The sequence below is a fragment of the Excalfactoria chinensis genome, chromosome 1, assembly GCF_039878825.1.
Source record: "Excalfactoria chinensis isolate bCotChi1 chromosome 1, bCotChi1.hap2, whole genome shotgun sequence".
NCBI lineage: Eukaryota > Metazoa > Chordata > Aves > Galliformes > Phasianidae > Excalfactoria > Excalfactoria chinensis.
In genome coordinates, this window is record NC_092825.1 from 50,981,736 (window position 1) to 51,000,173 (window position 18,438).

The 18,438-nt window shown below is 41.9% G+C and overlaps 1 protein-coding gene across 5 annotated transcripts in view; it reads right to left on the bottom strand.

Annotated features, from left to right (window-relative positions):
* The window catches only part of RFX4 (regulatory factor X4), an 86,936-nt gene that overhangs the window by 63,949 nt on the left and 4,549 nt on the right, over window positions 1-18,438 (bottom strand). For 4 of the 5 annotated variants that reach the window (XM_072335896.1, XM_072335903.1, XM_072335880.1 and 1 more), the window contains exon 2: window positions 6,183-6,269. In XM_072335896.1, the coding sequence (XP_072191997.1) occupies window positions 6,183-6,269 (87 nt within the window). Of the gene's footprint in view, window positions 1-6,182; window positions 6,270-18,104; window positions 18,418-18,438 lie in introns of those variants that run through there. The other variant, XM_072335889.1, reaches the window with a different exon arrangement.

Here is an 18,438-nt window from a genome sequence, read left to right on the forward strand (position 1 = left end):
TTTAGGGTGTTGAACCTTAAGGCAGGCAGAGTATCTCCTGTATCTCCTCAGAGTACCACATCCATTTGGGAGGTCTACTGTGCAAAGTCAAGAACTGGCATACAGAAATAAAACCCTGCTTCAGAAAACGCTACCTTCAGTCCTCACATCACAGTGCTTCTCCCATTACACTCAGTGTTAACTGAACATCCTTTAGCCAGGGAGGCCGGGCCCTGAACGTCAAAGAAAATCCAGATTTACAGTTATCCACAGACACTGGGGCAGCCCCTCTTCTACATCTGCATGACAATGGGCCTCTAATTATTGGACCTCACACTCCTTTTCCCTGCCTTTCAGGGGCCGGCTTTTATTCAGCTGGAAGGACCAACATACACATTTCAAATCACTTTTAAATTGTGTTTTTCATTTGTTTTTCCTAAACAAATGGTCTGCATGCAACAAACCTTGGGCATACAGGGCCTGAATGCGGAGCGGCCGCTACAGGCCACATGAACACAACCTGGACTTTGGGAGACAGAGCTGTGCAGCACAGACTTAAAGCAGCGGTGGATAAAACAGTTGGGGCTATACCCATGGTATGTCTCAGCAATGTGTTGCAGGCAGTAAAGTGCTTGTGGGATGGAGGAGTTCCTCTTGCTTTTGTAAAGAAAATAAAGCTGGCAGCTGTGGGAGCAAACAAGCCTGGCAAACAGGGATGGGGATGGGTCTGTGAGCATGGGAGGTCACCAGTCTGCCACCAGTCCCTGTAAGAGCAGCACCATAGCACCTTCTTGTTGACTGTGGAGTTTTCTGGCCTTTGACAGTGCATGAGAGATGTCAGAGTGAGATACAACAATTGAAACTGCTGCCCCTGTGCATTAGCAATGTGTACGGGCTCCATCTCAGCCCCACCACCTTCTTGTTCAGAATAAGGTTATTGCTTCCCAGTTGAAAGTCATCCATTCTCTTAATCACCTTTTTCTGTGTCAGTATCAAACCCTTGCTTATTGCTTTAAGTTCACTCTACTGTGGCTTAGACTTAACTGGAAACTGCTAGGGAGGTACAAGCTGAAAAGGCTGGTTGCCACTGATCTGAATAACCACTGATGTAACTAAGATGCAGCAATCCTAAACTGCTTCTGTCTATGAAACCAACAGGTGTTACAGACCCCCAACCAACCTTTTCCCCACCCCAAATAAAACTTTTTATTGCATTTCTTGATTTAAGGGTGTTAATATGCAATGGTCGGTCACCTACGCTAATTAGATTTAATCTTTCCCTGCATATGTGGCACTCTATCAGACATCAGACCAATATCCAAATTACATAATTGGTCTCTGCATCCCTTCTACCCATCCTTTGCCTGTTTCACAATCACACTGAGACCCATGAACAAGCGTTTTACCTAATCTGCCCACAGACACACTCCAAGCTATCCATAGTCAGTCAGATGCTCCCATTTAAGGATGTGTTTTAACCACAAAAGCTAACAGTAATATCATAAACTACAGTTTAAATCCCTTTTCCCAGCTGCATACATTTCCTGGTGATTCTTCAAGATGCTTCAGCACATTCCACTAATTGTCCTACAGTAACAAGGAGGAGAATCGTGTACTTGGAATTTCTTTGCAAAGTTCTCAGAGAATCATTTTCCATCAAAATATTTAGCCCATGAGCAACTGGATTTTCAAGGCAATTAAAATATTCATAATCATGTATATGATTATGATATAGATAATATAGAATATATATGTAAAATGATATAGAACTTTTATTCATTTCCTGCCTATGGGCCAGATATCAGCTAAAATGTTTCTCATTTTCACTAGATTTTGGTTAAAATATTTATTTTTATTAAATAGATGGATAGAGTTGTACATAGGATAAGAATGGATGCGACCTAGAAATACAAACATTCCATATTAAATACAAGAGCACTGCATAGTTTAACTGTATAATCTCATTAGACAATTTACTAGCAGAATAATAGCTATTCCTATTCCTTACACTTTATTTGGTAGCAGGACACCTAATGGCTTCCCTGCTGACCAGGGAATGTTTTGTGTAAGTCTTGACTCAGGTCTGATCCCAGATTTGTTTGTACTGCATTAAAGATACAAAGAATGCTGTTCACCCTTTTTCTTTTTCTTTTTGTTTTTTCCTGTCATTTTATGAGAATCATTCACAGTGCCACTGTATGTTAAAAGGAACCTTTAATATTAAATACTTTTAAAATCTAATCTATTTTGTAAAAAAAGTGAAGTAATGACACTGAAAAGAAGTATTGCTTCAAGACACTGTCAAAGAACAGTTCATCACTGACAAATGCTAAAGGACTTGAAGACACCAGCAAACTAACGTTGATGTTCATCTCTGTCATAACTACAATGGAATTAAAGCTTTTCTTTCCACTGCAGTATCTTGTACTTTCCAGGGCTGCTTCTACGTGTCTCAAAGAACCTCCAAGGAGCTAAGACAGTTTTAGTAACTTTATCTGAATAAAATCCTTCACATACTTCAGACACCTCCATATTTTTCAGATGAATAGCACCTGCCCCTGTAGCCTCAGCAGCCCAGGTTCTGACTGCTCTCAAAAGTGATTTGCCCTTTGCTAAAATGAACTAAGGGATAGTAAGAAGCTGCCTTACCTCATACTCCCATGTAGTTCTAAGCAAGATACATACTCATTAGCGGGTACTCAATCTTTTAAAAGTAATGCAATTTTTTTGGAAACTATTTGAGAAACATAGGAGTGAAGTTCTATTTCAATAAGCATGACTGGGAAATCAAGAATTTTTCCTCAAAGAAAATGACAGCAAAATCAAGTAGCTCTTCTTTTAAGCAGATGTTTTCCAATCAAAGGAAAGGAAGGTTAGTTGAAGAAAAAATAAACAAAACAAGACAACAACAACAACAAAACACTATTGAATAAAACTTTCATCTTAACCAGTTTGAACACTGGTTTTGAACACTCCTTTTGAAGATGAAAAAGTAGTATGAATCTCTTATGAATTGTCTACTCTTCCAAAAAAATGCAAAATGATTTGGACAAGCAGCCTTCCCACTTCATCACAGAACATCGTGACTCCTTGTAGAGCAAACTGAAGTTGAAACTTTTGTAATTCTTCAGTTGTATTCTTTCATAGCCATATTTCAATTTTGGAGAATCTGGCTCAACACATTGCATACAGAAAATGGTTTTTTTTCTTTCCAGTATTAGATACGAGATTGAACCATTCCATTTTCCTGTGGCTCTTTTGACCAGCATGTAGAGTACAAAAGCGGTGAAAGGAGAAATACTTAAAAAAATGGAAACTCAAGTAAAATTATCCCAGAATTTTTATATTAGAGTGCAAATGCTTTGTTTTGGGAGAGCACATGAAAGGTCCCAAGAGGGTAAGAAGCACCCAAACCCAGCACTGTGCATTACTTTACAATGTAATACAGGTCCAACTGACCTGGAGACCAGGAGGAAAATGGAAGAAGAATGCAAAGGAATTCTGTGGCCCACTGTACAGTTCAGCCAGGTAATCCAATGGTAAAAAAAGGCAACAGTGAAACTATCACTTGTCCTAAAACCCTATGAACTGTAAAAACATGCAAGAAAAAATACATCATAAAAGCAGGCTGATACTGAGTAAGAAATCAGCAGAAATCTTTGCAGTCTTCCTTAATGGATGTACATATCCACCCTCCAAAAAAACACCAAAACAAAAACAAAGCCACATTTGCTCTAATGGCGTCCAGTCAAAAACTACCTGATATATTTAGGAAAGCAAACAAACTCAACATCGCCAATAAAGCAACAGGTAGATTAATGTTGCCTTATTTTGAGTGCGGATGAAAACAGGAGCTCTGCTGACCACAGTTAACTTGATCACCCTTCTGAGGAATTCAAAATTGCATAGGTTTTCTCAATATTTTGCCTCCTGCTGCTTGAAAGTGCATGACAGAGGCTGGACAAAGATGGACATGATGGTTTGGAAACTTCTTGGGCACTCTTAGGAAAACCCAAAACTAGAAAGGATCACATAATATGATATGATGCTTCCTAAGGGGAAACATCTACTTTTTCTGGATTTCATGGATTATTGGTCTTCTTGCTGCTAGGCAAATTGCTTATTTTTCTTTCCTCCTCTTTCCTTTCTTCTTTCTTCCTTGCCCACAAAAACAAGGATGGCCTTTCAGGTGGATTAATTCTCTGATCTACACTGCAAAAATGCTGGTATTAGAGCAATGGAAACAGCTGGGTGAACTGGCTATGAAAAGGAATCCAGATTAAACCAGCATTTTCCTTCTCATTTGAGTTTCCATTATATACCATGACAAAGCACTCTGCATACAAACTGTGGGATAAATTCAGTTATGTATCTGTCAGTTCTACATCTGCTGCCTTTTGTTATCATTACTTTCCCCTCAATTCCAGCACCAGAAAACAGAATGAACAACCACCCTGTCTCCTCAGTGCTGCTCTCTGAAATACCTGCTCTTAATCACAACGGCTAAGCCCCACACATTTACTTACTGACTCAGGGGATGTGGAAGCTTTCCTGTGTATACATCCAAGTTATAAGGACATATAACAAACTGCTAATAGTTTTGCTACAACATATGTAGAGTAACAAATCTAAAAAAGGACATAGAAGGAAACTCATAAAATGAATTGCTTTGGGTTTTTTTGTTGTTTGTTTGTTTCTCATATAGCTAGTGGTATTAATTTATTACTCTGATAATGTGAGTCTAAGGGAAAGCCCACTAAGGCCAATAGAATCAAATCTTGAATTCAGACTCCATTAAGAATCAGAAGTTACATCTCAGTCATTACATATTATTTCTGCCCCATTCTTAGTAGCATCAGATAGGGTAAAATGAATGCAGTAAGTTGCACAAAGGTTGTCATAAAATGCATATTAACAAGCATATGTTTTATTTTTTCAGTATGATAATTCCTTACTTTTTGAAACAAAAACAGAACATCTCCAAAACCCAAACCTGTCAAATGTTATTATCTTTGAGGATTCTCTTCGGCTGTTCTTAGTATGGGAGTCATGCTCCTAACACCTTCTTTCTTCCTCAGAAGAGATATCTCTTCAAAAGAGACTCCTGGACAAACAAATGTGAGACCCCAACACAGAAGATTCTGTGATCAACTGAAGCTTTGTGCTGCAAGGCATGTAATTCTAAAGTGACATCAAAGAGTAGTTCTCTTAAAATGAATATATATATATATATATGTGCAAAAAGGAATGGTCAGCATTTAAGATGTATTTTTAATGTGGTTTCTTAACTTATGTGTTTATACCAAATTGTGTCTTTCAGCATGGAAGAATTCATTTTGCGGTAATATCTTGTAACCAAGTAACGCTGGAGGTATAAAAATGGAAAGTCATCCTATGAGTGTTTTCCCCTCACACAAAGTAAGTAAAATAGAAATCAAATAAAAACAAGATGGTAAACTAGAAAATGTATTACAATTTTAAATAGAAAAAAAAAATAAATAAATAGGTTATTTTGAGGTATTGGGAGGTATTTATAATTACCTGCTCTTCCAGAGCTAAAATTACTGTAAGTAGAAGAAATGAGAAAAAACATCTATTGTGACATTACCTAGATTTATAATTGTTTCCTCTCAGTGAATAATGGGAAGCAACATCATGATTCAATATATGATTATTATTTATTTTTTTTTAATTTGAAGATTTTTTAATTCTTAAATTAAAGGATTTATTTGTGTGACTCGGTATTGGACAACAATTTTCTTTTTCCTGTATTTCAGCTGCCTGATGTTCACCAGTGAAAAGCAAAACAGGTGGTTTCAGTCTTGAGCGAATGCTAACAGCACATTTTAGAGGTCACCCAACCTCTATTCAGGAACACTCAAACTCTTCTTGATGTTTTAACTCATAGATAGTATTGCTTCCTTTCAAATAATGGGAAGTAGCCAATGGTCCAGCAAAAACATTGATAAAACTTTTGGACGTGTCAAAGAGCCAGCTCTTCAAACTACAGAGTATCAAAAATATTATGAGGATATATATATCTACATAGAGATATATATAAATATATATATATCTACATAGAGATATATATAAATATATATATATCTACATAGAGATATATATAAATATATATATGTGAAGTAGAAGGAAAGTAGCACTTAGACATTTTCACATGCACTTCAAATTCATGAACATTTACTTACTTTCATCATTAGAAACGTTCCCCAGGGAGGTGTGACTGGAATAGCGTTTGTTTTCACTTTCATTGAGGCACCGTTCAATCCAACTCTCTGCAAAACAACAAAGTTGCTCTTTTTTGGTGTTTGTCTTTGCATAGAAAATAAACTTCCAACACATTAAACTAAGTAGAGCTTATTTTTCAACAGATGGTTATCTGTAGCATTTCTGTTAAAACAAGCTCAGGTGGAGGTTCTTTAGCAAGAAAGTCTTCTCAGCTTTCACACTCAGCTGTTGCTTTTTGCCAGCCTTTTTGGTTGTTTCTTTTTTTTCTTGTATGTTTTCTGTGTTGTTATGTTGTTCTGTTTTAAACATCAGAGGCCAAAACACTTCTGCGTATACAATAAAGCTCTTTAGGATATTCTCTCCCCTCCCCATTGCTTGATGAATTAAAAAATAATTACTACCTCATGAGCAACTGAAACACACAAACTGCATTGATTCCTAAGCCTTTGTCTGGCAGACTTATGGTACCTAAGCATTTCCACTGCTCTTGTGAGGGTGGTTCACACGTGTAAATAATTCGTGTGGATTTCTGTTACAGCAAGACTCAAATTATGCTCGCTGAAATCCAGTTCTACACTCTTCTTTGTGCTGGAGGATTCTTTGGCTCTACTGAGATCATTTCTAGGTACGAGACCAAGGTACCAAGTCAGTAGACCCTGTAATACTGAAACCTTTGTAAATCCCCAGCCGCTCACATCCTCCCTCTTTTCTTACTTCCTTTTTATTCCCAGCCAGATGAGGTGCAGCATTACATAGATCCGACTCTGCAGTTTCTCTTTCTAGAAGCTATAACATACACCCTCTGATGATTTTAGAGGATGCACACAACTCAGCAGAATTTAATGTTATGGATCTTCAGGGCAAAAGTCACACCTTCCTTGGACAAAGCATAAAATACAAGTCCTTGGGTTTGCTTTGAGTCCCTGGATGCTGTCATGATAAACTGATCCCCCCATAAGACTATTTTTTCAAGGGCAGAGCTCACTGTAGTCAAAGCAAGAAAAGCAAAGGGCAGGTGGGAAGGCTGCGTGATAACCCCACAACTTACAACAGGAAACATTCCCACTGAGCAAAGGAATACACAAGAAATAAGGGGAAACAGGCCTCCCTGTCAGCAAATTGCTGGAGCCAGAAATACCTTCAAAGGGACAGAAATGGATGCAGATTGCTTTCCATAAGCCGCCCCTGAGCCTGCCAGGCTACCTGCATGGAGCTGCCAGTCAGGGAAAGCCTCGGCAGCAGTCCCGAAGGGAGGGCAGGAGCCCAGCGAGAGCTGCCCATGTGTTTTACAGAAGGCAGCAGTCAGTAATGCCTCATTTCAGGAATCCAGAAAGGGCCTGCTGAGAACTCCTCAGGGCAGTGCTCCAGGGCCTGCCACCAGGTGCACACACTGCTGTCCTGCACACTCCCGGTGTCCAGACAGTGCAAGAGAGGCCACAACAGCTCCGGGCCTTCCCCTGCCATGTTTGTTTGCCTGCACACCTGCAGCAGAACACACTGCTGTCAGCATGAGCACGTCCCATCTGCACACCATTAAAGTACACTGTGCCTCGTGACTGTGCAGCCTCTGCACTGCAGCTTAGTCTTTGAGGTATGGCAAATACCCACAATTGCCTGAATATCAGCCAAAATAGCTCAGTGGATTGGATTTGTCAGGAAATTTCTTTTAACATCAGACTCCTGGTCTTATATAAACATCACTTTTACCAACACTGCAACTTACTATCTACCAAGAAAGCCTAAGCTGTGTGGCTGCTGACCCCAAAACCTGCTGGGAACCCAGTGCCGAGGCTTTCACTCCTGCTGCTCAGCTGAGCCCACCAACCCCTTGTCACAGGGCCAACACGACTGCTCCATGCCAGACCACCCTTACTACCAAAGCACTGAGCTAACAGCACCTCTCCTTTCTCATTTCACTACATTGAGCCGGGGAGGGCTCTTCACACCTCGCTCCAAAGCGAAGAGAAACTTTCTGCCGAGGATGACCCCAGAGGGAGGTGCGAGAAGCCTTGAGAAAGGTTACCCTACCTCCTCCTCCTCCTTTCAGCGCACAGCCGTGGCCGTACATAATTCCCTTGGCTCCATGCCCAGCTGCAGGGAGCACAAGCAAAGGCGGCTGCCATTAGCGCCAAGGGGAGAGCGATGCCCAGCTCTGCCCTTTCTTTTCCTGCCGGCACCAAGAGCTGGGAAGCTGGGACTCATCCTCTTCCCTCGACAGCAGGGAACTGGCAGCAGCCATCTTTAGCCACGTTCACTAAGTAGCACAAATAAAGTTTTTGGGTGTTGCTTAGAGGAATTTTCTCATCACCATCCCGATAACTGCATTTACAGCCCTATTCATTGGTAAGGAAGATTACGCTGCAAGCTCTAACATCTCTGGAGTAGGGCACAGCTACTGTTTAATTATGTACTGCAACTACTTCGGTCCTGAATCACGCTGGTTCAGCTCGCTGCAGCCTGAGTCTGGCTTTGTCTTTGTGGCCTTGCATTTAAATAGCTGATAGAAATTCTTCAGGCCTGAAAAGATACATGACCTGTCTGGCAGGAAAGAATGAAGAAAACGAACTCTTTTGAGTGGAAATGTCAGGGAGTTTATGGCAAATTTGTCAAATTATTTGGCAGATGACAAAATGTTGCAACACCGACTAACTGTTTAAAGGCTGCATTATCTCAGAAACCAAGGGCTGTAAGTATAAGTAAATAAGCATTCTAAGAAACGCCTTCACTTAATAAATATTTTTACTGCGTGTACAAAGATAAAAGTTTTCACAACGCTTTTAACCGCCAATATTAATAACAGCACCTGCAGGCATTAAAAGAAAATACAGCCAGCTTTGCAGAATTTGAAAACACTCCCATTGAGAGCTGATAGATCCCCCATAGACCTGCCATTAAGAAAAAAAAGAGAGAGAGACAGAAAGAAAGAGAGATAAAGGCAAAGCAACCAAAATAAGAAAAGCCAAAACTACGTTTGTCTTACAGAAGTTGTTTCGGAGCTAATAACATTACATCCTGCTGCAGCATAGCAGAGCCACAGGGCAGAGCTCTGTGCACACCATGCACTCTTGTTCACACTGCTTTGGTGCACAACCCAGCTGCAGATTCAGAAGGAGGCACCCACAGGTAACCTTTGCTGCCTCTCAACTGAGGTTTTGTTGCACACTGCCAAGGCTGTCATATGTCTATGTCAGTCATACATGACATAGAAAGTTAACAACTTACATAATATGACTGGAGCCCGAGTTATGGCACTTGGACCTTACTAATCAGCCACAGAGTCATGAAGGGTTCAGGCGGTGGTCAAGCAGAAGAGCACATCAGACCTGATAACAACAATAAATCACCAAGACAATATGTGGGAAACCCAAATATCTAGTGGGAAATGCACGTGTCACAAGGTGTATTTGACTACAGTGTTTTCAGTGTATCACACTTCCCACTTTCCCTTCTACCTGGGACTCCTTCCTACTCTGTCCCCCAGCACCTGCACCCTCAGTCATACCAGCACGATGGTTTAAGCAATGATCAGTACCAGCTAAAAAACAACCAGGCAAAATAAATTAATTGATATCCAGTAGTAAATTGTAGTACAGACACATCCTGATACTTCTGTTCTATTGCACTGTGCGGAAACTATTATAATCTTATTAGCAAAGAATACGAATTGGGTGCCCTTAATGGCATTTTGAAGATGTGCCTTTAAATACTACATCAACTTTTTTTGACACTCAATTGGGAAGCCTGGGGACTTCCCAAAACAGAGGAAAGCACATGAGAGCATCTCAGGGACGGGAGTTTCCGTGAGTTATTAGGAAAGAGGAGCAGGCATTGAATCTTAAACAGACTGCTGACAAATCAGCTGGACAACTGACCTCCTTCAGAGGTCCTGGAAGACTCTTCTGAAAGGCCTCTCTCCACAGAGCCTGCTTCAAGGTGAGGAATACAGCAGAGCTGCCAACGTACTGACAGTGCATTTAATGAGATAATTACTCTGCCTTGTTTGGATAATGATTATTGGCTTCAAATATCTGCAGCCCAGAGGGAAGTTTAAAAAAAAAAAATAAAAAAATTATGCCCATTTATGTCTACTACGTTTGCCTGGCCAGTAGCAAAAGCAGCACAAAGGCTACCTGGGCACCACAATGCAGAGTAGAAGAGGAGATAGACCTGTTCAGGGCCAATGCTGGCTCCTGCAGCTGCTGTTCTGCCAAGTCTCAGAGTTTCTGCAGCATGAGGGTCCCTTGCTTTCAGTCTCCTCTGGCCTTTAGAGGTCTCCACATCCTGCTCAGCTCCAAGCAGGATGGCAGGAGCAACTGGAGGGGCTGTGTGGTACAGCTGCAAGGTGAGCACACACCCTGCACCAAGGCCACTGGATGCAGCCCTGGCAGGCAGGCAGATGTCCTGAAGAGGCACAGAGAGGTTTTATTGGAGGGAATAAAACTCTGTAATCACCTAATCTGAACTGCACTTCACCACACCTCTCAATCCTAAAGCACAACTGTGCTGGATTTCTCTAGTTATGCCCTATCCTGTCATCTAGATGTGGTCATACAACGGACATAATTTTGAATAGCTATTTTTCTTTTTTTTAACTGAAGTTCTACTAGATGAGCACACCTCTGTTCTAGAAAGAAAGAAAAGGTTTTTAGTAATCCCAGTATCAGAGTTTGTAGAATTACCAAGCGTTTATTTCACCACGGCCCCTTAAGTTGCATGGGAATTCTTTTCATAAGCTTTCAGCTCTAGATCTGCTCCCATACTCCAAACTTTAAAGCAGTTTGTCAGCAAGCATGAAGTTTTACTCCATTCTCTGCACAGGAACTAGTGTTTCTTCTACAGAAGTTTGCTTGTCGCTACCTCTGGAATAAGTCCCTGCTGTTTGCATACCCAGGGATGTGGTGGACACCCCATCCTTGGAGACATCCACGGTCAGGCTGGAGGGGCTCTGAGCACCCTGATCTAGCTGTAGCTGCCCCTGTTTGTTGCATGGATTTGCACTAATGACCTTTAAAGATCTTTTCCAACTCACAATTCTATGATTCTATGAAGAAACAGAGATGTGCTGTGACCCAGACTACTGCCTGAGCCATGCACCAACTTGGATGGCAGAGCTGCCAATGGTCACACTCATTTTTATTCATGGCTGCTGTTTCTTAAGGCAGATGTAGAAAAAAGTAGAAATTACCTGCGAGCAAAAGGATATAAAAACATGGATAGAGTGATTACCGAAGGGCACCCATGTTTCAGTGGATTTACAAGAGATCCTATTGAAAAATGAATACTCAGAAGTGATGACAGACACAATTTCACAGTTCCTGTGACAAAGGAGAAGCCCTTGTTACGAATTCAGATCTTATCACCCCTCTAAGTTATGTATTCATTGTTCTGAGAGGAGTTTCTCCTCTTTTCCTGCAGCATCTTTGCCACGTGCCTCAGTACCTAGCTGCTCATCTGACCTAGTACACCAAGAGGAAGTGATTTCAACCAGCAGATTTAACAAGTAAAAGCCATGCCCGAGATAGCTTAACTAATGGCCACTGACCTTCCTATTTCTAGTTTGCTAGTTGATGATGCTAGCCAGATGTTACATCTCTCACAAAATTGTTTCAGTGGAGTTGATGGGGTAATGTTCTATCTTAGTTCTAAAGAAAACCCTCGGTGCCCTGACACTGTCTCCAAGTAAAAGCTGAGGTCTATGTGGTTCATTAATGCTTTTATTTGTAGAAGTTATCTTGCTGAATGTTGTATTAAACACACTAGCATTCAACAAACCCAGTTTTTTTGTTTTTGTTTCAAACGAAATCTATACATAATAACGCTTCAGTGTCTTGGGTCAATTGGTCACATCAACTTAGAAAACAAATCACAAGTTTAGACCAGTCTAGCTCTTTCTGTCAGGATGAAGATTAGTAGATAAAACAGAAATTTCATGCTCACGCTCAGGAAGGCCTGCTCTAGAACCTGAAGGCAACTAACTAGAAGCAAGATTCACGTGCTGAATCTCCCCTACACCTGGCAGCACAGCACTGCCGGTTGTCCACATGTCTGACACTGAGAAGTGTAACCCTGCTGGAGTGGTATGAGGACTGACAGCAGTAGCACATTTGGAGGTTTTAAAGAACTGCACTTCTTGAATGAAAGCAAAGAAAAATCACCTTCTGAAGCCTCAATCCATTGTAAAAATAAGATCTCATCAAGATCTGCTAGCCTGGCCTCACTATGTTAAAAACAATGTTGTATCTGTAATGTGACAGGGCTTGGCAACCACTGGCTCCCATGAAGGGTGTTAAACTTACCGACATCAACAAAAATCAATCACAACAAGCTATTATGGACAGCTAATCAAACACACAGATTTTCTAAAGTTTAGGTTTAAGCAGATGATGTAATCTCCCCTCCACTGACAAATGAAAGGTTTGTAAGACCACATCAGGGCTATCTTCCAAACACCATTCCCTTTGATTTCCCCTTTGCTTAGACATTCCCGGTTCACAAAACAGCTCCTCTTTGACTGCCAAGGTGGACCTGCCACACAGAGCCTGGTTTCCTTCCTTGGTGCCTCATTTGTTGTCATCAGCTGGCAAGGCACGTATCCTTCAGTTAGCAAGAGAGAGCTGTCATGAACATCAAGCTCTACAGGAAATCATGCCAGTGTCCTCCTCGGTTCTACACAGCCATCTCCTGTTCTTCCAAGAGACCTGCTCCTTGGGGATGACAATGACACATGGCCTTGGTGCAGATGGTAGAGCTGCTACCCTGACAAGCTGCCAGATACCTTGGTGTTTTGTTTGTTAATCTAACTTTATTTCGCTTCCAACAGGGCAAAATGTCGGGCACTCTTGTTGCAGTCTCACTTCTTTTGTTCTCATTTCTTGGCATACAGTTCTCTTGGAACTATTTCAGGGTTAATGGACATTGGTCCAGGGCCTTTACTAAATGTTGGCAGGAATGTTTTTGTCCTTTTCCTTACTCTTGTGATTCTAGTGAAGCATAGTCAGATATGCCATGATATCATAAGAATGTGAAGAATGACTCTTGAATCTCCAGAAGCAATTTTGTTTTGTTTTGCCACGTCTACGCTCCTTGTTGTGATCTTCCTGCTAACCTACTTGGTGAAGTGCATTTAAAAAAATAAAAATAAAAAAATGGCACACTGTGTTCAAAGAGATAAAAATCACCACAGTTCACCATCATTACCCTCATCTATGTTACATGGGCTGGAAAACTGCATTTTATGAAATGTTGCTTTCTTGTTACTCTGTATTAAGCAGAAGTTCGGCTAAATGTAACACATTCACTTAAGTACTACATCCACAGGAGGTAATATTTCTCATTAAGAAGTTACATCCCAGATGTAAGGCAAGACAGTTATGAACCCTAAAATATGGGGTTGCTCTGTGTATTGATTCTGGCCTTTAGGGCAGCATCTAACCCAAATCAGACAGGTCTCGAGGAGTGCTGTACATTCCTTTCTTTGAGATCACATATATTATTATCATATTACCAGCTGAGCGGGTTTGTTAACCAGGAGTAGCTTTTTCCATCTCTCAGTTACACACCACATGGTATTATCATTCTTTGACAAGTAATTTTCACCAGAGCAGTAGTCACTAGTTATTTGGTGTATTAAGGCCATTCCTCATTTACAGTGAAAGAAAACTCCCTCAGTCAATTTCAGCCCATTGTTCTCTCAATTTCACCTAAGATCACTTAAGCTAATGACACCAGTACTTGATGAGTTCAGCTGTTCCAGGGCACACAACCTACAGCCAATCTTATCATCAGTAGGATGGTTGCAAATACTGTGTGCTTTCCAAGCACCAGCTCTACCTACAATGAAGCATACTCCATGCTTCCACAGCATAAAGCAGCACAGATCCGCAGTCATTCATGGTTTGCTACATGAAGCACTATAAATGCTACCATCTTCTCCAATTAATTTATCCACAGGTTCCTTCCAAGAAAATGCAAATACTCCTCTTTGTTGCCTCCAGTTCTATTCTCTCATACTAGGAAGTACAGGGCTTCTTGATGTACTTTTGCTCCATGTTTCATTGACTTCTTATGCTATACAGTTAATGTTAGGCACACTGGTAACCTCATGAGAAGTCAGCAGAAGTCAGTCTCTGTTCACAAGCTACTTGGGTTAAGCATTCCCTTTGCTACCAGGGTCTCTCAGCTCACCAGCATGCATGAGAAGACAGAGAGTCCTCAAATCCTTAATTCAGCTCTGCTTCACTGGTGCACAGGGCTAGAGTCAATTGGCTCAACAGGAAGCCTGTGACTCAGCAAGCAACAGGATCTGCAGTGAGTGACTGCAAAATGCTTCCCTCTGTCACAGGAGCTGATGGACCCAGCAGCCAAGCCAGCTTGGCACAGAAATGGAAGTACATCGGTAACACAGAACTGCAAAGGTGGCAAAAAATAATTCTGAGACATAGATGGAAAGTGCAAGAAACACAGGCTGTGGGGCTTGGGGTGGTAAGAGATGAGGGAGAAGGAGTGTTGTTGGAGAGGAGGTAAAAAAGAAAAGGAAATGAATAAGTAACAAGTAAAAGGATGCATTAAAAATAAAGGAGGGGAGGAAAGAGAGCAACTATGGAGGAAAGTTTTAGAAAATGAGGAGAAAAAGCAATCAGATCTTGGACTGGAACTATAGGGACTACAGTAAATACTTCTCATAAGACACAGCAACAGGGAAACAGACACTTATGCGTAGAGAAAACCTGGCTGTCAGGATGCAACCACTTGTCCGAAAAAGAGTCAGGGACAGAAATACTGTATTCACTGAAGTGAAGGCCACCTTCCCTCACTTAATGCTCATCTATTCCAAATCTAGCAGTTGCTTGCTAGTGCCAAGGGATGCAGCCATTACATTACTCACGACCATTTTGTGAGCAAATACAGCTCTAACCAGACAGAAAAAAAATGAGCACTGTTTCTTTCAGCTCTCAAAACGCACCCAGGGAATTAACCAAAAGGACACTGATAAATCGTCATAACGTACTCCCACAAAGGCTGCTACCTCACAACACTAACCCATGCACCTGGAGCAAGCATTTCATACTATTACATTTACAGCTTAAATGTGCTTCCCAGAAAGTCTTCACTCAGTCCCAGTGTGTCTAGACTCTCAGATTCACAAGCTTTGCACGAATTTGGTTCCTTCCACGCTGTCTCTTCCATCCCTTTAGAAAGTACTATGAAACTAGACCAGTGCTTTTAAAACCATGAGCCTGCCCTTTCTGAGAAGCCTCCAGTCTCCTCTGAACAATATGCAAAGCAAACTCAGGGAGGGAACATAAGAAAAAAAGAGAAGTCTTCTTTCCTCCTCCTCCTCCTCTTCTTTTTTTTTTGCCTAAGACTCACCAAAACAAGAGTCTAGTATTGAATATTCAGCACTGAATACTAACTGCTCAATAGATGGTCTGTTTGCAGAGCTCAAAGTGGAAATGACCCAGCAAGGAGAAGAGGTGAACACGCTGCTCCATCCATGTGATTAAAATGCTCTGTAAAAGCAGTCCTCCCCAGTTCTCCCCACCTCTATTCAATGGAGGCCATTTGCTGCCCCTACCACAACTCATTAAAAAAAATGTTTGCATTAGAGGGGCCCCTGCACAAGTATTGTCCCCATGGCTCTGAGCTTAGGAGAGGAATGTTAGCTCTGATGGTGCAAAACCTGAGCTAGCCAGACTGCCCCACCAGTGGTACCTGTTAATTCAGGAGAAGGGGGAAGTAGAGGGTATACCAGCTATCCACCTACAGGAGACATGGAGTGAATTTCTCTGGCAGCTGCAGCGCTCTGCAGATCTTGGAGATCTTGGAGGCCTCTTTTCAGGACTCCTCCCCAAAGACAGCATCCATTCCCACCCCTGACTTTGAAGCCCAGAAGAAGCAGCCTTTAATGGGCACTGCACACATGCCATAGGCCTGCTGTACTTACTGCAAGAACTCCTACTTCAGTTCTCATGTCACATTTTCCTCCTATGAGATGTTCATCCCATGCACATCAGGCACGCCTGCTGCTTGGGCTAGGCCTGATGTGCAGAGGCCTGGAGCTGAAGCACCGTGCCAAGGGCAAGGAAAGTTGAGGAGAAGCCTGCTGCATCTAGCTATGGCATGAGCCAGCGTACCTGAAGGAAGCACCATCCCTGGAGACATTCAAGGCCAGGTTGGATGGGGCCTTGGTCAGTCTGATGGGTGGCAGCCCTGCACAGAGGGCAGGCATCAGGTTGGAACTAGGCGGGCTTAAGGTCCCTTTCAACCCACGCCATTCGATAACTCTATGAAAGCCCACCACACAAGAAGGAAACTCTTCTCACAGTGGCAGGTCATAGCAAGGCCCAGACACATGGCACCTGCAGAGCAGGACTTTGTGTCCACATTTGCTTGCACCACATTTTTATGGCCTATATCAGGTCACTGTCACATGAGGAGAAGCCAGGGATTTCACTTTCCTCTGAGCATTAGAGATGGCAACAGCCTCAAGCGGGATGCCTAGAGGCTATACCAGAAAAAGCTGACATTAAATACTCATTTGCTTAATTAGGGCATCCTGCCTTATGTGCAAAAGCTGAATGTCAGATAAGATGGAAATCACATAAGAGTTTCTCGATTATTCTTTTTTTCCCCTGAAGGATAAGGTTGGGCCTACTTCCTACGACCACCCTGGAATTTTATTCAATGAATGACCTGCTTCTACAAGATCCTACAACGTTAGAAAAAACACACAGCCTTTCCTGCTGGTCCTCTGACACGGGGTGGCTTTCAATCTCATATGAAAGCTCATGGGTTGAGAAAAAGATAATATACGGGGCCTTTGGAGTGAGGTAAACATCGCTGCCACCAGGAAGGACCAGAACCCAGAACACAGGGGGTTCACACAGTGCTGGATGCCACCAGCTCATGAGTCCCCATCAGTGAAATGGACTCTTGTCTGCACTGCCCTTTCTCAACTGCGACTGAGGGTGTTTTGGCACTCTGATTTTACCCATTATCGTTGCACTTAGTTTTGTCCATATTTACATTTCTTTCCCCACTACATTCTAATTTCCCTTGCTATGGTATGTATTTATTTATTAACTTCTTTACAGATTTTGCACAAGCCAGGAGAACACAAAGCTCATACCTGCTGCAGAGAAAACAGTAATTACACAGTCTAGTTGACTCAGCAGTCTCACGTGCACGCTTACACACATGTAAGATATTTTTTCATACAATGAAATGAATTCTGCTCAATCAAATGCGTTTTTAAGTCTTGTCCCAGGTAGCCAAGCCAGTGAAAATAGCTACACAGAAGAAAACAGGATAAAGAGAGCCTGAGAGTAATTCCCTAAGCAGGGAAAGATTTAGAAGAGAAGAAAGCAAAGCCGAGCAACAGGTAGTAGTTTTACGTCTAGAGGTAGCATTCCAGAAAATGACAAGAGTTTCTAATAGCCTAAACTCGCAGTCCTTACTACCAAGGCAAATCTTTTTCTTCTGGATACAATCTCAACAAGAAAATGAAGATCCCCCAAGAAAAGGATTTTGTATTTCTAAGCATGTGAGTTCATAGCACAGGGCTCACAGGCAGCAGGAAGTTTACAGAACGCTAACTGCTGCATGCCTAGAAAACCTGAGAAGTCCCATTATACATCTCTGGCCTGCCGCTCTCAAGCTATCACCTCGAACTCCTCATGCTGTACATTTCAGAGAACTTCCACAAACTGCTCCAGCTGTTGAAAATGCACTGTTTCCCATTACCATAATATTTGAGATCCTGAGAAAAAAAAAAACGCTCAGGATAAGCCGCTAATTAATTGTGAACCTGTCACTCATTAGCTGTGAATCATCCACTTGGTTGCTGTAACAAATTCCATTTTAGAGAAATTAAGTTCACTTACCAATAAAAGGGAACAACGTGCTTAGCTGCAGCTGAAGAGAATGAGACAGCGCTGAAGCCTGCATTTCAGCCTTGAGACAACTTAAGATGCAAACGAGCTTTTCCTTCGTTACTGGATGCAGCGAGAGCCAAGGTTCTATTTAACCCTCTCCACCTTTCCTGATTTAAAGTTTATCAGAAAGGCAAGACTGGGTCAAAAGCACTTGCATTGTTTACACATGGAGAACATAAAAACAGGGCTCCTGCTGCAAGCTCTGCCACTTACTAAGCCCCATTTCTAGCACTGGCTAGCATTTTGCATCTAATAAACTGTTTTTTTCTTCCTGCTTGCCTCC